The 22,477-nt window shown below is 38.4% G+C and overlaps 1 protein-coding gene across 1 annotated transcript in view; it reads left to right on the top strand.

Moving 5' to 3' along the window:
* Window positions 1-19,546, top strand: part of LOC140690440 (nucleotide exchange factor SIL1-like) — a 68,355-nt gene extending 48,809 nt beyond the window's left edge. Inside the window, exon 4 of the mRNA XM_072952205.1 lies at window positions 19,428-19,546. Within this exon, the coding sequence (XP_072808306.1) occupies window positions 19,428-19,459 (32 nt within the window). The 3' untranslated portion in view covers window positions 19,460-19,546. The remainder of the gene's footprint in view (window positions 1-19,427) is intronic.
* Window positions 19,547-22,477: the final 2,931 nt, after the last annotated feature.

Here is a 22,477-nt window from a genome sequence, read left to right as displayed (position 1 = left end):
GTCACTTTTAAGCAACTTTCAGAAGGGACTAAATAATAGGACATTAGGGTCCTTGGACCTGGGGTCCACAGCTTCTCTGGAATGCCAAGAGGCTGAGAGGATGGATGGGCTTGCTTGTGGCAAATTCCATTGGGAATCACAACTTCCCTGTTCTCCATGCCTGACTATGTGTCCTGGGAAAATGGAACCTTAGAATAGAGGAAGTTGTGAACTCCAGATGTCTGGAATCTAAAGCTTGTGGAAGATCATTGTAGGTTCTGTCACTGTGAGTACTATAGCCATCCAAAACGATGTGAAATATTTTAGTGATTTGTAAAAACTGATATCAATTCAGCATAATAGGCATTGACATACAAAATCACCATCTCCCTCATGGAAAATAAATACTTCTGCTTTACCTTGACATTTATTCCCCCTAAATACACTAACATTTATGTAGCATTATCTTCATGATTTTTTTTTTCCCTGTGACGCATTCTGTTAGTGATGACTGCAGAGCCAAGGGAAGTGGTGGGGACTGCTTAGGGCATCTAGGAGTAGTTGGTTTTTAGGGAAGTGGTTTTAGTTCTGTAGAGTTAGTAGGGCTAGACATAAAAACTTAAGCACACATATCATTTTCATGCCTGTCAGTGGCTGTCACTCAGAAAAGTCCTTGGAGTTTTGCTTTTACTCCATAGAGCAGTTTGGACTGATGTCCTTGGTTTGAGTTACCTGTGCTACAGAGGAGAAATAAAGTTCCAGGGGATGGAAGCTTTTGAAAAGTCTTGCTTCCATCCACCAACCTCAAGGTAGAACTGCACTGAACTCTGTCTGGGTTGGTCAGGACACCCTTCTTTCAGAGGTTTCTGTGGATAATGCTACCAGACTCTGGTTGCTTTTTTGTGCATTTCAGTCATTATGGTCATATAGCATCATCTTAGTCTGTATGGAATTTTATAACAGAATACTGTGGATTGGGTGGCTGATGAACAACAGGAATTTATATCTCAGTTCTGGAGACTGGGAAGTCCAAGATCAAGGGACCAGCAGACTTAGTGTCTGATGAGAGTTTGCTTCCAGTTCATAGATGGCTGTCTTCTCGTGGCCTCACTTGGTGGAAGGGGCAGGAGTCTCTTATATAAAGGTGCAAACTCCATTCATGAGGGCTCCATGACCTAATCACCTCCCAAAGGCCTCACCTCCAAATATCATCATATTGGGGATTAGGTTTCAACATAAGAATTGCGCAGGGGGACACAAACATTCAGTCCATAGCAAGCATTAAACATTACTCAGATCCTTAGTTCTGAAGGCAAGAGGGATTTAAAGGAAATGAGTCCTATTTAAAAAACTCTTTAATCCTCTCCACACCCACCTCACCCACCACTGCTAATGTGGGTACAGATCCTCCTAAAGTGCCCATTCTCTTCCACTCTTTGGTTTCTTGCTTAAACCTTGAGTGACAGATTGGCTGGTTGAATGAGGGCTCTATTCAGGGTCATTTGGGAATAAAGGCACTGAGATTGAACCCAGCATCTTGTTGGTTTGTGTTTGAACAAGGCCCATGTTCCCAGCCTTCTGGATCATCTTGTAAAGCCATAACCCTAGCAAAATACCTGTGATGTAGTTTATTGCAAAAATGCCATTTACATTTGATTGGTTGGACTCATCTCTGCTTAGCAGAATGTGTTAGAGTGTATCTGAGTAGAATATGTTGATTATGACTATATGGTACTCTTGTGTCATTATTTCTCACTTTAGAATGCATGTGTTGTTGATACATAATTTATAGACAAATCCCATTTACAACAGTATATTTCAAGGGAGCCCAAATGAACCCATTCTATAGTAAGAGACATCAAATAGTTGATTGGTTTGCCCTTTCCAGCTCCCTTGCTTTTTTCTTTTTAAAATAAATCTTTATTTAATTTTCTAATACTAAAAGTAATACATGCTCACCATTAAAAAGAAAGAGTCATAAGATGTATAACATACGATGTAGGAGTCCTTGTAAGTCCAATTTCTTCACCAGAGAAAATATATATTAATATTCTCTTTTAAAACCCTTTTCATTATAAAATTAAATACAGATACAGAACATTAAATAAAAATGTATAGCTTAATGAATTATTATAAGGCGAACAGTCCTGAAATCCTACCCAAGTTAAGAAATGGAACTTTACCAAGCACCTGAGAAGCCTCTCTTTGCTACCAAATGGAACTGTTACCCTGGTTTTTACAGTAATTGCTTCTTTGCATTTTTCAATAGTATATTACCCAAGTGTACACCCTAGACTCTAAAGTGTTAACCATTTAAAAAATTGTTATATCCTTTAAGTTTCTTGAATCCACTGGTTATTCCTCCTTCCATTCCTTATCCTTGCAATTTGCCTCTTGAAGAATTCAGGCCATTTCCATGATTGAATTTTGCTGATTTCATATTTGTGAGGCAGTTGGTCATGTTCCTCAGATCTCACTATTTCTTACAGATTGTCAGCTTTATTCAGAGGCTCAATTAGACTCAGATTCTATCCCTATTATAGGACTATAAATAGGTTTGGATTCTTGTGTTAGAAGTACATGTCTGATTGCCTCTCTTTTTGTGGGGTTACAAGGTGATGATATTCAAACCTGTCACTTCCTTTTTATTTTTAGCTGCATAACTTTTATAAAGATAAGACACTTCCCCTCATATATGATTTGGTTACCCAATGGTACAGTTCGTAAAGGAAAGACAAGGTAAATGCTTGGTTCTTTTTCCTGACTGATAAGTTTTCAAGGTTATGAGTTGTTTCCTAGTCATCCTCTGAAGATGATTAGTTGAGGTTTTTTTTTTTTTCCTTTAAGAATATTTGATAAGTTTCAACCCACTGCAACAGCTATTTTTACTGAAACTAAAATTGTCTCTACTTTGGTCAGTTGATGGTTTGCAAGTAAGCTCTTTTGATGTTACCGTAGTAGTTATTGATAGCCCTTTTGCTATCTGGTATGACAACATCCTCTTTTTTATTTCCTGCTTAGGATTGGAATCAGCCATTGCTCTAGGAAGCCTTGGTTTCTTGTATAGGAAATGATGTCTTAAGACATAATCTGGCTTTTAGGGTTGTTCATTGCTACTGTGTTAATCATTGTTTCTAGGCCTTTTCAGTTGATGAGGGCTGGAAAACATATATGATAATATACCTCTCGCATTCAAACAGATATTCATACTCAGGAGTACAGGGTTTTATTTAACCTCTTAGATAATATGTCTGTATCTCTTTTCTTTCACACTAAGAATCCTCCTTCTAGGATACAGGGGAGCATACAATTAGAATATCTAATAATTACTCATTTGTCCTGAGTCATATTATTCATATAACAGTTTCAGAATGGCAGTGCTATCGCCTCTGATATGATTACTGAAAAAGGTTAAGAACATTCCTTTGTGTGTCTGTGCTCATCATTTGTAAATAGCTGTACTGTGTCTACATTGTCAGAGCATATAGCCTTTATATACTTCCTTCGTTTTAACACATACTTATTCTTACTTCTTCAGATTATTTAATTATATGTATTTGATACTTAACACCAGTCTTAATGACAGTCTCTCTCTATTTTGGTTATCTGAAATGGGCTTTCTCATAAATTCCTCAGGCAGGACTCATTAAAACAATATTCTCTGAGTTCTTGTGTGTTGATAAGTTAGTCTGTGGTCTTTATACCCAAAAATCCCTTTGGTAAATATAAACTCCTTGGTTCACAATTTCTTTCTCTTGAGTATCTTAAATATGTTATTTCACGTTCTGACAGTAGGCTTTGTTATCAAAAACAGGTAACAATCTAATTGTCGTAATTTGGGCCTAGCTGTCCAAATGATCTTTTTTCTTTTTTCCTTTTAAATCCAGTAGTTTTACTAGACTATGTCTTGCTGTTGGACATTACTGGTTGGTATTCTCTGAGGTACACAGTGTGTCCTTTCAATATATAGTTTTTTAAACTATTTTTTTATTTTAGGAGAAATTTTTCTTGAATTACAGTTTTTGGTATTTGTTCTCTTTACTTTTTTGGGCTATCTTTATCTAATGTTGAATTTTTTTTTTGTATTGTTTGCCAGTTTCTGACAAATTTTATTATTTTTACTTCATTTTTGGTCTTTCAGATTTTCCTCTTTTCACGCTCTATTTATCTTAAGGCATTTTCTTGTGTAATTATTGGTTCTTTTATTTCTAATTCTTTGAGTTCTGGCACCTCATTTCTTATTTTTATTCTTGAATATCTTGTATCATTAAAAAAAATGTATTTAGCTCATTTTGAAATAGTAAGTTGAAGTTTTGATCTGTTCATGGTCATGTTTTTCTGGCTTGCTTTCATTATCTGCAAGGATGTTATTCTTCTCCTTATTCTGTTTTTCTTTTTATAATAACTTTATTGTGTAAGATTTGACCTCAGTACTTGTTTTGGGCCATTTTTATGTGCGATTAGATTTCTTAAACTTTCAGAAAGAAGTTTGGCTTTATTATTATTTTTTTAAATTCACACTGCTTCCTTTTCTTTTGTTTTCTTGTAGTATTCAAGAACATGGCAGCTTGCTCTATGAGGTCTCCTGGCTCTATTTTCTTTCTCTGCTTTTATCTGGACTTTCCTTTATTTCTGTTGTCCCAGTTCTACTTAATTTTGATTCCTCTCCTAGACATGCATTCTCAGTGTCTCCCTGTCCTGATAAGGAGCATTGGTTAATTAAACTTGAGAGTTCAGTGGGGCTAGATTGTTACAGCCCTTTGAAAATTTACCACCAGGTTTCTTGTACTTGCCCACTATTGGACTGAGAAAAATCCTGCCGAGGTTCAGCTGCTCTTCTCCCATTGGCCCACTTTGTGGTGTGTGTGTGTGAGAATACTAATTGACTACTTTGGGACTTTCCTTTCTCAAGTTTGTCACACCTCATTGCTTCCTGTGTCACCTTATACAGACTGATACCATGCAGATCTGATGTCATTTGGAGATTTGTCTTCACCTGCTTCTGTTTGGGGATTTGTAGATATCTTTTCACTTCATTTTGATATAAACGTTGCTTAGTCTGTTTAATGTGAGGATTTAGATAGATTAAGAACTATGCTGCTGCCACATTAACATATATGTTTTTTAAAAAGAAAGATGAAATCATGCATTTGCAACTTGTTCTTTTTGCTTAGTCGTAGTCTTTTTTTGTCAGTGTAAGTCTCCCTTCTTGTTGGAGACTGTTGTATTTCGTTGATAGTATATGCTGTATTATGTGATACATCCTCTACTGGTGGACATTTTGTTTTATTTCTCATTGTTTGTAATTACTAAAATGCTGTAATGGGTATTCTGTCCAGATATCATTGTGCACTTCCCTGAATGTCTCTTTCAGGTAAATTTCTACAAGTGGAATCTGCTGGGTCACATGGAGTGAACAGTTACAGTTTTAATAGATGTTGCCAGGTGCCTGAAAGCATTGCACTGATTTATATCTTTATCTCCGGTGTATTAGGATGCCTGTTGCTGTGTAGCTTTGCCAGTATTGGCCTACTGGCTCTCCAAGGCCTGCACGTTTATAAGTGTATAGGGAGAGTGATTTACAGACCTCTTTAAGAAACTGGTGAAAGCTGTAAACCTTCCCAGAAAAATGTAATTATATACCTAAATATTTCACATACAATTTTAGAGTCTTTGCTGGCTGATCTCAGGTGACATAGTTCATGTCGTCTTCCTAACCACCAGTTCTCTCTTGCTTCTGCTTGGTAGACTTGGGAATATTTGAAAGCTTAAGGATGAAGAGCCCTTGTAGAGCTATGACCAATAATTCATCCACCTAAGCCTGTAATCAGAGGTGATAATACTCTGAAGTCCACAGTGAAGTCTGATGTGTGTGTTTCAGTAACAGTTAAGAGCTAGGCCCTGCTTGTCTCTCTCACTCTGTTTTGATCTCTCGCTCTGTTTCTCTTTGTATCTCTATCTCATTTAACTTTTGGGTTGTGGAATTAAAACACATTTAAAAATATGTGTTGTATTTATTAAATTAGGTTTTATTTTCCTCTGCTTCCATGTTAAAGACTGTCTTTGCAACAATATATCCCTTTGCCCCACATTGCAGAAAGAGGAAATTGCTTTTCTTCCCATGAAGCTAACAATGGACATTTACTATGTACCAGGCACTCTGTTTAGCAGTGTAGGAATATAAAGATTTCCTGACTTTTAGGGGAATATAACCTACTGGGGAAAATTTAACAGGTATGTTTTTATGGATTTGCTTCCCTCACTAAACCAGGGATTTCCTTAAGAGTAGAGAGGCCATGTCTCATCCTGAATTTCCCAAAAATATGGCATATTGTAGGTGGTTAGTAACTATCTGTTCAATGAGTAACAAGAACTCAACTGAGTAAGAAAAAATGAATAGAGGAAGTGCCATTGCAGAGGAATAAGCAAGACACTCAAGACTGAAAGGAAAGGAAGATAATGTATAAAACTGCACTGGCCACTAAAAGTTTGAACTAGGTCGTTAAAAAATGGATTTCAATTTGACAGAGTAAAAGCAAGTAAAGAGGCAGTGTCAAGAACCAAAGAAAGTATGAATGAACTTGGTTAGAGGTTGGGTATTTGTGGATGAGGAGATATAAGGCAGAGAATATCAGGTAGGGACCTTACTGCATTGGGTGGGCCTTGAACTTGGGTACTGGTGTTGGCACTTGGGAATTTCGCAAAGAACCACTGAAGGTTTTTAAGAAGAGGGGTGCGAACAGAGTTATCCTTTGGGGGATGCGTCACCTGGCTGCATTGGCAGAAGGCATGGCACAGGAGGCATCATGTATCTTTTCAGTGGAGATTAGACCTCATGATTTCCTAAGTTTACTTCTAGCGTATGATGTTGGCATCCCTGGAGTTCTGAGGATTTTGCCTTCTGTTTTGTAAATTTGAAATGGGAGGTGGAAATAGGGTGTCTTGGAGATGACTTTTTGTGAGGTGATTTCTATCAAAAAGGATATAGACCAGAAGCACTCAATAGGGAGTGAATCCACTCATGAATAGGAGTACACACCAAGGCTAGAACTTCAAGCACTGCTTGGGTCATTGTAGGGAACTTAAGAGTGTATAGCAGGAAGAGTGTATAAAATCTTGTTGCAGAGTTCACATTAGGTGCTCAGGATTGGGAACATTTGTGGGGAGGCACAGCTGAGGGCAGCATCAGCTGTTGTGACAACGGGTTGGAAGTATGGAGCAGGCTGCTTGTCAGAAGTATACACATCAGCAGGTTTGCTGGAGCACCAACCTTGTGCTCAGTGGCCTGTAACATCCAGGCCTCCTCACCCATGCTTGGATGGGCACCGGCAAGCACAGTCCCCTGAGGAGCATGAAGCCTGAGCAAGGCAGCTGCTTTTATAAAGCTCTATGGTGCATTGTTGCAAAACTAGCTTAATCCTGTGTTTGAATTAAGTTTCTTGGGAAACCTGAAACCCTTTTCCCTTATTGCTGGCTGTCAGTTGTTCTCATTTAAATCCTCCCCCTCGTTTCCCTGGGTTATGCTACTGGGTATGGCCTCTGATTTCTGTTCTGATGTTTTGGGGAATGGGGTAGATAGACATTGTCCCAGCTTTTTTTTTTTTTGATTGAAGTATAGTCAGTTTACAATGTTGTGTGAATTTCTGGTGTACAGCATAATGTTTCAGTCATACATATATATATCCATTTTCATATTATTTTTCATTATGGGTTACTACAAGATATTGAATAAAGTTCCCTTTGCTATCCAGTAGAAACTTGTTATTTATCTATTTTGTATATAGTAATTAGTATCTGCAAATCTCGAGCTCCCAATTTATCCCTTCCCATGTCCTTTCTTCCCTGGTAACCATAAGTTTGTTTTCTTTGTCTCTGAATCTGTTTCTTTTTTGTAAATAAGTTCATTTGTATCATTTTTTAAGATTCCACATATATTTTTCGTTCTCTTTCTGGCATCACTTAGAATGGTCATCTCCAGGTCCTTTCATGTTAACACTGTCCCATCTTAAATGGGTTTGCTTGGCCTACTGCTGGCCCCAGCCAAGGAAGGCTATAGTGGGTATTTACAGGGTGGTACAGGCCTGGTTTAACCACCTGCCCCCTCAATTTGGATGTCCTGAAATCTTCACTGTCATTGAACTTTTTGCAACCGTAATAAGGCAGTCTGACGTGAATATCCTGTAAAAATCATGGACTCACCTATCCTCTACAGCACTTAATCAAGTACGTCCTGAGAGCCTGTTAACACCTGTAACCTTGTATAATGGCACTGGTCCCTGTCTCATAGTTGGGAAAACTGATCGAGTCAAAGAGAGATAAGAGCCTGGCAAACACCATTATTGAGAGCTCTCTGGAGTCAACCCTGAGCATCCCACTTGCATTGTCTCTTACTCCTCACAGTGCAACTCTATGAACTCTATGAAGTTGTAGGTACCCTGAGCCTCATTCTGTACATGGGCCACAGAGCTTATTTTCCCAAGATCTCACAGCTGTTAAGCTGTGGAACTAGACCTGGTGCCCAGGTCTGCCTCACCCTGTGCCCCCTTCCGCTGCACTGGATAACTGACCAGGTCACCTAAGTGCTAGAGGCTGTAGCTCCTTCTGGTGAAACTAGCAGTGCAGGCGAAGAGAGCAAAGCACAGCACTACTTAGTAGGTCTCTTAATACTCGTGATCCACAACTTTAAGTTCAGAGGCAGCAAGTTGGGATTGTCATTACACTTTGGTAGGTGAAAGAAGTCTCAGGTGACTAACCTCATTCTGTCGTTCAAGTTGCCTACATCTACGGGACGTCCTCGGACGATGCAGGGGCAAGGACTTGGGACCATTTGTTTCCTTGATTTCCTTCTCCACACTGTATCTTTTGCTCCATCTGCATCTTTTCCCGTCTGGTTTGCATTCTGTGCCCGCCTCCTTCCAAAAGGGAGTCTTAAGAGTCCTGTCTTTAGAGCTGATCTAGAGAGAAATTCTGCCTAGGAATTTTGCTCAACTCATTCCTGTGCAATTCCTCTCTTTCCACTGCAGGGAGCTTCCAAACTAAGGGGCTTTTGCAACAGGCACTGGGGAAATTGTAAAGGTTGGGGGTAGCTGATAACTGTTTCGAAATAATTCACAGAACTGTGTTTGGCTGTGGAGGTAACAGGTACTGTAAAATGGAACAAATAGAGCCAATTATGATGTCAGGGTCCCTGGGGACTGAAAGGGTTGGAGTAGGGAGAGGATTAAAAAAGGAAATCACAGTATCTTGGTACTTTGCTTTCTTAACCCCCTTATTAAATTATGACTTCTGTTTGAGGAAAACAAATGGAAACAAAGGATATATTTAGAATACAGTCTTTGTGTTTTAAATTTGACTAATGAGTGGTTTTAGCGCTTTCATTTGGTTCTCAGTCAACTTGTGTTCAAAGTGTCAATTAACCAATAAATATTATGAAAAACAAGAGTCAGGAATGGTTGCCACTCTTGCTAATGAGCTGCTAATGAAATTGTGCCTGGGTGGGAAATGCAGGCACAGTGGAATCTTCTCCAGAATCTTCTCCAGAAAATGCACTGTAGTGGAGCTAAGGCCCCTGACTGCTGGGAAAAGGGCATATTTAACTCCTCCACTCCCAATTTGCCATTTCCCCCCTCCTAATTATTAAGTGAAGCTCATTGCCAGTATCTCATGGTTAAGTTCAATTATAGTGAGACTTTCTAAAAAGTGATTTTATTTAACTCAGTAATTCCTAAATGGGATTAGAGAGCTAGAAGTGTAGCTCTGCTGTGGTTTATTTGCAACTGCCTGGTCTTTGGTCTCTTAATGATTCCTTTCCTCTTCTAATTTTCTTGAGCCATTTCCCAGTCTCTTCATCCCTAACACATACACTATACACAATTGAAAATGAATTAAAATCTGAATATATTCAAGATTTTGTAGGGTTGAGAGAGTAGAGGGTGTGTGGGGAATATATATTTTAAAAAAGAGAAATGGCAGGAACTAGTAGACCATAGCAATCAATAGGGTTATTGAAAACCAGTTCCCAGCATGGATGTAAAAATTCAAGTGCTCTGATTAAGGGGCCGTGCTATACCTGTTAGTCCCACTGGATCTTCTTCTAAAGAGGAAATTGGGACACATTGAGGGTAAAGATAGACATGGAATGGAGGGAATCAGTGGGCTAGGAAACAGGCATGGGGTGCCATGGGTCTCTAGCCCATCTGTCTCTTCTCCTCTGTTCTCCTTTACTCAATCCCTGGCTTTATTAAATCGTGGGGCTCTAACAGGTCTCCTGGGCTGATGGGAGGAGTCACTGCACATGCCTAAAAGTCTGGTGCTTTTGAGGAAGGAGGACCAACAGGGCCATGATAATATTCCTAGTTTTTCTGGTCAAAATACTGTCATCTTTTATTACTACCTCATTCTTCTCATTCCTTATCCATTCCCCTCGTTTGAGCTTTATTACATCTGATTAGGTCAAGTATAATGGTTTTCTAACTGGTCTCCTTGCTTCTTACATTCCCTGTCTTATATGCTGAGCTTCAAATGGATTTACTCATTGCCCCCTGAATATACCCACTTCTTTGCTTGCTTGAAAGCTGTTCTCTGGACTTGGAACTCTAAATGTTGTTATCCCTCTTCCTCATTTACTTCACACTCCTCATTGGCAGCCGTTGGTCTTGTTAATGTGGTATCCTTCCCAGTGCCCAGCCCAACAAGTGGCCTTCTTCAGTGGGTACTCAGTAAGGTGTGGTAGAAGGAATGCCCAGAACAGAGCAGAGAGGCTCATACCTGATCTTCACTAAATGCTTATTGACTAGCCAGTTGTGGAAGGAAGATCACTGTGTTCTATATACAGGTTACCTTGAGCTTTTATTCTGATGGCTGTTCAGAGTTCTCTCTCCAACTGTAGCAGAGGAAATCTTCTAAGTAGCATTGCTAGTCCTTGTCGGTGAAGTGCACTGCTTTTGTGAATTCTGTATATAGAGGTTGGGGAGCAACTGTTGTCTATCCTTCTTGAGAATGGGGAAGGAAACATTGGTTAGGTCACTACATATAAGAATTTGGAAAGTAGTTCTGGAGTGTGATAGGAGCTGTCAGGATAGCTATTCCCAGAGGAAGACTATGGTGTCTCTTGATCTGAAGGGCCTTAATGCAGGTGATGAATTTCCATCCTTGCTTGGAAGCCATGTCAGAGATCTCTTCTAAGGCCCTGCCTGCCCCAGTTGTAGATTATATGACAGAATGAAAAATCATTTTGGAGGATAGTTTTATTTTTTCTCATTTTGTCATTGTTTAGTCCTTTTAAAAAATGTGTAATATAATTACAATCCAGACTGGTTCACTATATGTTTTACTGCATACACAAAAGTTCTCTCTTTGTTTTTCCCTTAGAAAAAATAACATTAAGCATTGGTTCAGGGTTCAGCACCCTAGAGAGGTTTGTGCACATTTTTTTGTTACTGATTCAGTTCAAGTCCTGCCTTGGAGACAGGATAGATGCTCATTTGTGTGAAGCAGGGATCTTGCCAGGACTTGTTTGGGGATTTTGAATAAAAAAGCAGGACAAGGGCTGTGGTAGTCATGGCAACTGGGTCTGCGAAGTCTCAGCTCTGAGGAGCCCTGGTTAGGAGCATGGAGGCCCTCGTGAGGTGAGTGGCATTGCTTCCTGTTCCATATTCCTCCTATTCCTTCTGTTCTTGGAAGTGGGGGCGGGGGGGGGGGGCTGGCATTCAAGCTGACCTTTCTTGTGGCCTGCTGTGTGCCTGGAGTTGAACCTGAGCTGTGGGCACAAGTAATTGGTCCCTGCCCTTCAGAAACTTGGCATAATCAGGAATTTTTACTCTTGTTAACACATACCTTCAGGACTTGATAGATAAAATGTCTTTCTTTTCTCTTGGTTGACATTTACCTTTTGGGAGGTGTGTTTTCTGAAGCACTTTTAACTTATTCTGAGCACTGACACAGTGTTTACTCGTTAATTCTTCACAACAAATCTAATACATTAGGGAAAGCAGACATAATAGATTCTTGTCATTTGACATATAAGCGCATGATGATTCAGAAAGAAAAAAATTTGGCTGAATTTACCTGACCCTCAAAGAGCTGAGTGGGTAGCAGAGTTCCGGGGCTCTTGGTCACATGGTCAGCTCTCCTTTGAGCAAGCCATGTCAGGGCAGCCTTTGATTTTCTGCCATTGCATCCAGGTATGACTTGAAAGAGTCTGGGAGTCCCTGGATGGGGAGGTTTCCAGTTAGAAGCCTATGGAGGACACACCCCATGTTTCTTAAACCTGCCAGTGACATAAAACTCCCAGGGCATCTGATGCCAATGCAAAAACAAGGGCACTGCCACATGCATCTCAGTTAGCCCTGTCTCCAGTGAAGCAGGGCAGCCAGGTTACATAGCAGGCTCATTGCTGGCACTACCCAACGAGGATGCTGCCACTGTGAATCCAGAAGGGATAAGTTTCCAATCACTGGGCACTAGGATGAGTTGGGACAAAGACTGAGTCAGGCAAGATTTGTCAATAGGTGAAACATCTTTTCTAGTAGACACAAATTGACTGTGGGCTGAATTCCACTTATAGATACATTTTGTTTGGCTTTTATATTTTAAAATTTGAATGCTTTTAGAGGAGGCATTTTTTTTCTTGGCTCTCACCACTCCCTGTTGTCTTACAGAAGACCTTCCTCACTCACCTCTCTTACTTGCCTGCCTCTCATGGGCATTTGAGTTGGCTTCTAAATCTTGTATCAGTATTTCTTATCTACCCTTCTACCAGGATTCTTCTTGCCCAGGTGTTCATGGCTTCAGGCTTTCTAGGCCCATTTTCTTCTTCCTACCCTACCCTGAACTGTCATTCTGGGTTTATGTTTAGGCTCTGAGCTTAGCTTTTTCTTGACCCCTAGAACTCTTGCTGTCACCTTGAACTGTATCTGATAGACTAATTGCCATTCTGGGTTCAAAAGGAGAAGTACTGCTTTATCCAAAGAAATGAATTTTTTAAACAACTTTGTTGAGATAAAATTTATATACCATAAAATTCACATATTTAAAGTGTGCAATGGGAATAATTCTCATATGTCCTAGGAATGGTTGGTAGAATAGATGGGTGGTTTCTAGACTATGGTGTTTCATGGACCAGAAAAACTTTAAAAGAAAATTTGGGAGACCAAAAGCCAAGTTTTTTACTTTGCTGAGTTAATAAGGGCCTTAATATAGAAACAACCGACTATCATCCATCAACATCATTATCTCATTTTATAAAAGGACATTTTAACACTAAAAAGATAGAAATGATATAATTTCAGGAGAAAGAACTGTTCTTTATATTGGACATTTTTAATTTCCTTGTTTCAGGACTACTGGAATGAATTGCCACAATAAGCAGACCACTTTAAAACTCAGCTTAAAATAACAGTAATTTCTTTTTGTATAGCTCTGATTCTTAGAACTGTAGTAATATTTAACATACCCTTCAGATGCCCCAAAATAAAAAATTAAACCATTCATGATGTGGAGGAGTCAGAACCACAAAATGGAATAGACGCTAACAAATGAACCAAAGATTACAAACTGAAAACATAATCATAATGAAGTGGGTAGGGAAGAAAAAGACCTTGTGAAATGATATCTTGACTAGATACTGTAAAACTCAAGATAAAGAGACTGTATATAAATGCTGTCATATAGTTTAGTAAATGTGTTTCTCACAGGGATATGGGTTAGCAATTTTGAAACTACTTTATATGTGTCCTAGAATTGAACAATAAGTAAAATATTGCAGATAATAAGAGGCAGGTGTCTCACTATTGAAGAATGAAGTCACAAATAAGGAAAGGAGAGACATATTTTAGGTTGGAATCTGAGATATTGGTATAAACTTTTGGTTTCTAAAAGATCCACAGACAGATGCAGAAATGTAGATTGTGTACATATGCATATATGTATATGTATGCACATACATAAATTTCTTATCCCTGTCCTAGAGGTAGAACCCCCGGAGCTATGATGCTGTAGTAGTAATGAGCACACCTATCATGCAAATAGTGGTTTCTAAACACTGTTCTTCAATAGAAGAAGCTAGGAATCCTTGAAAAGTAGTTGATTCCAAGGCTGAGGAGAGGAAAATGCAAGATGAACTTGAAACATCTTATGGAGCCAGAAAGTAAGGAAATACTTGAAAAAAGAAAATGGAAGGGGGGAGGGATTAGTCAAAGCAACATAAGAGCTAACCGGAAGGAGCTCCTAATTGCCAAAGCTGAAATAATTTGAACAACAAAATGAATAATGACAATATTGGATTATAACTCACAGAACAATATATCTGTGAGAACATACAGGTAAAGTAAATAATTAAATAGATGGAGTGACAGTTTTCTCTTGCAGTAAAATTTTGATTAATTTATGTGTAAGGAAGGAGGGGAGTAGAAAACTACCATTAGACTATCACCACAGTGGCAGTTATTGCAAACAGATCCCTCTAATGGTGTGCAAAATTTGAGGGGAAAGGAGATTTGTATAATCTCAAAATATTTCCCCTATGATTTTCTTTAAAACAATTCAGGGTTTTTAGTATACGCAAAATAGTGCAGCCATCACCATTGTCTAAGTCCAGAACATTTTTATCACCCCAAAAAGAAACAATACTCATTAGATGTCACTCCCTATTCCTCCCTTCCCCTGGCTCCTGATAATCATTAATTTACTGTGTCTATTGATTTGCCTATTCTGGACATTTCATGTGAAAGGAATCATGATATGTGGCTTTTTGTGTCTGTCTTTCATTTAATGTAAAACATTCAAGGTTCATCCATGTTATATCAGTATTTCATTCCTTTTTGTAGTTGTTTTATATTTTATTTATTCCACTTTTATTGATATATAATTAACATATGTAAATCAGTTGTATAAGTTTAAGGTGTACAGCATGATTTGAAGTCTGTTATTCCTTTTAATTACTGAATAGTATTCCACCCAATGGCTAAACCACATTTTGTTTATTCATTCCTCAGTTGGTGGTTATTTGGGTTGTTGCCACATTTTGGCTATTATATATTACACTGCAGTAAACATTCATGTACAAGTTTTTGTGTGAACATATGTTTTTAGTTCTCTTGGATATACACCTAGATTTGGAATTGCTGGGTTCATACGGTAACTGTGTCTAACTTTTTGAGAAACTGCCAGACTTTTTCACAGTTTGGTAGTTTGCCATGATTTTTGTTTACCACAGTGGAAAAGCTCAGTAGAGATTACTTTTGTTAGTTGATCAAGGCCAGTATCACCAGGAATAAGATACGACATCACAAACTCCTTGATACAATGCTCTGAGAACATGACATAATTTCTGTGATACTTCAGTTATGGTTGCATGACTTGAGTTTAATCATGACAATGACCAGACAGTCCTGAATAACTGATCAGTATTCCATGAAGGTGTCAGGGCCATGAAAGACGAGGGAAGACTGAGGAACTATTATAGAGTGCAGGAAATTAGGGAGAGATAACATCCACAGTCCATATGGGATTCTAGAACAAAAAGGACCTTAGTGGAAACACTGGTAAGGTTTGAAAAGGATCTTTAGTTTGGTTACTGGTATTAATTTCCTGGTAATTGTCTATGGCTATGTAAGATATTAACATTGGGAAAGAGTGTGTGAGTGATACATGGAAGCTGTCTGTACTATTTTTTGCAAGTTTTGTATAAGTTTAAAGGTAGTTCAAAGTAAAAGGTTAAAAAAGAAATCCAGTCATTTATTCTTGCTCACATGTCTCCAGATAGGCTAGACTCAGCTGACCGTGTTTGGACTCAACTCTAGTCTGCAGTTTGGGTCCAGGTTTGCTCCATGAATCTCTTATCCTTTTTGGATCAGAATGCTAGTGGAGCATGTTCTTCTCATGGTGATAAACAATTCCAAGAGATAAGCCAAACACACAAGCACACTTCAAACCTCTGGCAAATTTGCTAACATCCCACTGACCAAAGCACATCACAGGCCAACTCCAAAGTCAAAGAGTGGGAAGGTACACTCTACCACTAGTACAAAGAATTGAAAGGTCACATAGCAAAGGGAGGTAGTTGGAATAAAACTGGTGACAATGATGCAATCTACCACCAGTATCTTGCTGCAGAGACCAGTGGTAGGAAAACAGACACTGTAGGTTTTGCAGGCCTGTTTGCCTTTCTGGCTTCCTATCTTTATTTTCTGCCTGTCCCCTTCCTCTCTATCCCTAATCCCTAACTCTGTACCTGCATGTATCTGGTGACTTTCTGACTCCACTCTATTCTCCAGTGTTACTATCTCTTCACAGAGGCCCTAGAAAGAAAGCAGTTCAGATTATACTCTAAGTTGGCCTTTTTCCCAATGAGGTGGAAACATTTGAAATACTGTTTTTTTCTGCCTCTGCCACTGCTGCTGTGGATGGCTTCATGTATTTTAAATGAACGTAACCTGTATTTTGAGTTAATGTTATTGTGGTTGCTTTTGCCCCCTGTGGTGGCTTATGTGAAGGGAGTAATTTTGGAATTTTCCCCAAATAAAATAGATTCACACAAGATCCTAGTCTCTTCCTTGGCCAGCTTAGCACAGTGTAACCTATTCCTGTCATGTGCTCAAACTTTTAAAGTCATGTACTTTTTCACCTTTTTATTTCTAATTTTGATCAAAAGACTGGAAATTTAAGATGATATTGTTATTATTATTATTATTATTATTTACAATTACTACTAAAAATAACTATTAACATGATTACTAATTATTATGAATCTACTTGCCCTAGTGAAAATCCTTACTGTTCCACACATCTCTACATAAGCTAAAATTTTCTCTTTCGTATTTAATGTTTCACTCAACAAATAATTGTTGAGAGTTTACTGTATGCTTAGCTCTACGATAGACCCTGAGGATAAAATGGTGAGCATTTATATTAACCAGATAAATAAAACACTGAAATGTCACTATTGATTACGGTAAGTGCTATTTAAAAAAAAGGCTTGTGAAAGCCTTAGGGGACAGCCATATCTAATCTGGGGAAGAAGAGAATGACTCTCATAGGAAGAGACTTTTAGCTCATAGGAAGGATAAGGAGATGGAAGCTGGGGCTGGAAAGAAGATTCTGGGCGAAGAGAATAGCAGGTGGAATGGCCCCATGGTAGGAGGGAGCATGATTCTTTCATGGAATGGAAAAAAGGCCAATGTCACCTAAAGCATGAATGAGGAGTGGACAAGGCTGAAGAGGCGGGCAGGGACTAGATACTAAAGGGCCTCATTGACCAACATGGGGACTTTCAACTTTAGGAACAGTAAGAACATTAAAGATATGGAGCAGGGGAATGGCATAGTCATATTTGTATTTTGGGGGAAAAAATCATTCATTGTAAAGAACAGTTGTATTCAGAGGTAAGACTAGATAGAGGAGGCTAGTTGGAAGGCTATGGCAGTATCCAGAAGAGATATGATGATGGTTCGGACAAGAGCAGTGATAGGACAGAGAGAAGGGTATGAATTCAAGAGATGAATAGCAGGAAAAACAACAGATTTGGGAGACTGATCGGTTATGAGGGGTGATAAAGTAGAGGGAGTATCAAGGGTGACCTGCCTAGCATTAAGCCGGCAAAATACTCTGTTTTTCTATCAGTTTTGAATCTCTTCAGTGAGGTAATTTCTCCCATTCATACATTCAGAGATTGTATTAATGCTAAAGAAGTTTCCTCTTGTCCCATAATTGTAGGAATTGGGTAGAAGTTACCGATTCTTTCTTGTTCTTGCCAGTATTTGGCCTCATCTCTTTTGAGAACCAACTTCCCCAGCTATTATTTTTATTTTCTTCTGCAGACTGGGCTGCCAATGGTGCACCAAGACCACAGCCTCCACAGTCATTCCAGTTCTTCTGGCCTCTTCTGCTTCCTGCCTGCTGAATGCAGCCTGTCAGTTTCTGTGTCTGAGCCTTTGCATGCAGGGTTCCATCTATTTGGGTTCTTTTTTCACCCAGTCTGGTTCTCATTTTTTGCCTCATTTAACCCCTCGCTTAACCTTATTCAGAAAGCCTCCCCTTTCTATTCTGAACATACTTTTTTTAATCTTTGTAGCGTTTTGTATGGGGGTTAGAAGTGGATCATTATGCACATACACTCACTCTCAAGCTCCCATTTAACTTTTAGGTAAAGATACAGAAATTCTCTGCTGAAGTAGGGCAGCAGTAACAAAACAGCATGTCTAGGTATGGTATTTCTTTGGCTCCTTGGTTCTCTGATGGAGGCACTTTGGTGGAACTTGGAGTTCATTATGGTCCTGCAAGAATTGAGAAAACTTGAATTCTTGCTACATCACTACCCTTTTATACTCAGGGCTTACCTGATCATTCTAAGAGAACTTGTTCTGTATGCTTCCCTTGAAGGGTTTTTTTCAAATTGTCATTCTTTTTTGATTCTTGAATCAAGCTTGGCATCAGGAAGGCAATACCATTCACTGGCAGGAGAAAGCAATCAAAATTCAGGTGTCAAAGCAGCTTCTCTGCTTCTAAATTTTTAGTCTCCTGTAAAGTCCCTTTCTTGAAATTGTCTCTATTCCTCTTGCCATTAACATTCCTCTTTGTACTCCTAGAACCTACCACAGTGGCCTGGTATATAGTAGTTGTTTGGTAAGTGAATGTGTGAATGATTGAATAAGTATAACATTCCATTTGTAGTATGTGATCTTGCACAGTTACTTTTTAACTATCATTGGGTAATTTTGTACAATGTGTATGAATAGCCAGCCCATCCATTCATAACACTTGTTTTCCCAGCTAATGCAGCATTTCTTCTGAGATAGGTGGACATAGATTTTTAGTTTGCCTCTCAGTTCCATTCTGTGCTTTTTCAGCTTGCTATGTCCTCCTGCCTTCCAGTCTCTTCTTTCTTCTTTATCTCTTCTTATACATGTTAAATGCCACAATTTTTATGTGTCAAGCTCAGTCCTAGGGGCTGGGGAAATAAAAAAGGAGGACTTGCAGTCCCTGAACTTAGGGAGGAAGGAGCCTCATTAAATTGATGAGGGTAGTAAGTTGTAAGCCTGCTGGAATGACAAGTTGTTTGGGGTTCTGTGGAGCTGTCAGGGGAGGGGCTCAAAGGGTGTTGGAGGAGGCAGTAATGTAGCTGTGTCCTGAAGGGTGAGAAGGTATTCGCCATTCATCTACTACACATAAGAAAAAGGCTTATTATAGCACAATTTAAAGAAAACAGAATAACTTGAATATGCAAGTTCTAACTGGGAGACATTGGTCTCTGGGTTGAAGTGCAGATATCCTTTACTACCTTGCCTCATTCTGTTATTCAATAAGGATTAGCAAAAAGAATATGTGAGTGGTGTGTGTGTTAGAGAGAGAGATCAATGGATAAGTCCTGTTGGCTTATTAGCCACCTTTCCATTTCTGTGATCCTCCACTCACTGTACTCCTCATAAACCTTCTCTCTTCTTGGCTTTTAGGTCAGACTGTTGCTGCAGGATCCCATGTGTGACTGAATCTCCAGACTGGGGAAAGAGAAGTGAAACTCCAAGATGAGGACAAGTTTTGAAATAATTTGAAAGGACTGAAAAAAGGCAAAAGGTACAGTGTCAACTTTAGGGATGGGAGACTGACAGAATTGATTTTGTAGTACTGAAAGTAATGACTGTAATGTTTCTTACCCAAATACATGTGTCCTTTAAAATTTTTGAGATTTAATAGCTTAGAATTTGTGATAAATCTGTCAGGGTTTTATGGAAGTTTACTTCTACAGTCTTTGGCAAGAAATAGCTTGCAAAGCAAATTGATAGTTTAAAAAAGGCTGTAGGGGGAATGCTTAACCTGCTTTAAAAGTGAAGCTGTTTTTCCCAGTACTTTAAGAGCATACATTTGAATCCCAACAATTAATGCACTGAGTACAGATGAGTCATCTATTCATTAAAACAGGCCTGTTAGGCCTTCTGCTTTGCAGTAATACTTCCTTGGTGAGAAATAAAATTGCATTTTAAAGTCTTTAATTCAGACTCACTTTTCCTCTTGTTAGTCCGTATTAAAACAGACTCTTCTTCTAGTATAAAAGTTCTCTGATGGTAAGAGTTGCCTTATTTTTTAACAATCAGTTTAGACTGTATTAGATTTGGGGCGATTCAGTCTCTTTTTCTGGTCTTTGCCTTGAATTACCAAGTTTTCTTTGCTTGCTATTTTCTGCATAAGGGAGAAGGAGGTTGAGGCATGGGTTTGCAGGGGCTGCTGAAATTGTGCAGTTTGAAAGGTCAGTATAAATACCAACCATGAAGTTCCTGACACAGAGACCAACAGGTTATGGCCTGTAGGCCATATTGGGACTACTCCCTATTTTTGTATGACCCACGTGCTGAGTTGTTTTTAACATTTTTTTAATGGTTGGAAAAAAAAAAAAACCGAAAGAAGAAAATTTCATGACTCATGAAAATTATGTGAAATTCAGATTACAGTGTCCATAAAAATAAAGTTGTTTTGGAACATAGCCATGCTCATTCATTTATATGTTGTCTTTGGATGCTTTCTTGCTATGCTGGCAGAGTTGAGCAGTTGGAACAATTGTCTGATAAGCCCACAAAGCCTAAAATATTACCTAGTTACTACAGATAGTTTGCTGCTCCTGTTCTGTCTAGTACCGGCATATCTTGTTTTATTGCCTTTCACTTTGTTGCACTTTGCAGATACTGCGTTTTTCACAGATTGAAGATTTGCGGCAACCCTGTGTCGGACAAGTCTTTGGGTACCATGTTTCCAACAGTATTTGCTCTCTTCCTGTGTCTGTGTCGTATTTTGGTAATTCTTGAAATATTTCATACTTTTTCATTGTTATTATATTATGGTAATTTGTGATTAGCTCTTTGATGATTAGATCTTTGATGTTACTATTGTAATTGGTTTTTTGGTATTTTTAATATATATTTTTAACTGAAGTATAGTTGATTTACATACAGTGTTGCACTAGTTTCTGGTATACAGCAAAGTGATTCAGTTACATATATGTGTGTATATATTCTTTTTCAGATTCCCTTTTATTATAGTTTATTATATGATATTGAATATAGTTCCCTGTGTTATACAGAAGGACCTTGTTGTTTATCTGCTTTATATATAGTAGTATGTATCTCCTAATTCTAAACTCCTCTAATTTATCCCTTGGTACCCCTGCTTTTCCCCTGTGGTAACCATAAGTTTGTTTTCTATGTCTGAGTCTGTTTCTATTTTGTAAATAAGTTCATTTTTGTCATTTTTTTTCAGATTCCACATATAAGATAACATATTTGTTTTTCTCTGATTTACTTCACTTAGTATGATAATCTCTTTGTTCATCATGTTGCTGCAAATGGCAGCATTTAATTCTTTTTAATGGCTGAGTAGTATTCCATTGTATGTATATAACACAATTTCTTTATCTAGTTGTCTGTCAGTGGACATTTAGGTTGTTTCCATGTCTTGGCTATTGTAAATAGTGCTGCTGTGAACATTGGGGTGCAAGTATCTTTTCGAATTAGAGTTTTCTTCTGATGTATACCCAGGAGTGGGATTGTTGGACCATATGGTAAATCTATTTTTAGTTTTTTAAGGAAACTCCATACTGTGCTCCATAGTGGCTGCACCAATGTACATTCCCACTAACAGTGGAGGAGGGTTCCCTTTTCTCCATACCCTCTCCAGCATTTATTGTTTGTAGACTTTTTTGATGATGGCCATTCTGACTGATGGGAGGTGATACCTCTTTGTAGTTTTGTTTTGCATTTTTCTAATAATTAACGATGTTAAGCATCTTTTCACATGCCTATTGGCCATCTGTGTCTTCTTTGGAGAAATGTATTTTTAGGTCTTCTGCCCATTTTTTGATTGGGTTGTTTGTTTATTGATATTGAGCTGTATGAACTGTTTGCATATTTTGGAAATTAAGCTCTTTTTTTAACATTTTTTATTGATTTATAATCATTTTACAATGTTGTGTCAGATTCCAGTGTTCTTGTCAGTCGCATCATTTGCAAATATTTTCTCCCATTATATAGGTTGCCTTTTTGTTTTATTTATGGTTTCCTTTGCTATGTAAAAGCCTCTAAGTTTGATTAGGTCCCATTTGTTTATTTTTGCTTTTATTCTTTTGCCTTGGGAAACTGACCTAAGAAAACACTGCTACAGAGAATTAGGTCAAAGAATGTTTTGCCTTTGTTCTCTTCTAGAAGTTTTATGGTGTCATGTCTTATATTTAAGTCTTTAAGCCATTTTGAGTTTATTTTTGTGTATGGTGTGAAGGAGTGCTCTAAATTCGTTGATTTACATGCAGCTGTCCAGTTTTCCCAACACCACTTGCTGAAGAGACTGTCTTTTCTTCATTGTATATTCTTACCTCCTTTGTTGAAGATTAATTCACTATAGGTTGTACTGACTTTTGTGTTTTTTAGCTAAGGCACATGCATTGTTTTTTAGGCTATCACACACTTAATAGACTGTAGTAATATAAACATAACCTTTAAATGCACTGGGAAACCAAAAT

Source organism: Vicugna pacos, chromosome 3, assembly GCF_048564905.1.
Source record: "Vicugna pacos chromosome 3, VicPac4, whole genome shotgun sequence".
Taxonomy (NCBI): Eukaryota; Metazoa; Chordata; class Mammalia; order Artiodactyla; family Camelidae; genus Vicugna; species Vicugna pacos.
Note: the sequence above shows the minus strand (reverse complement) of the source record. Positions and strands in the feature narration are given on the sequence as shown.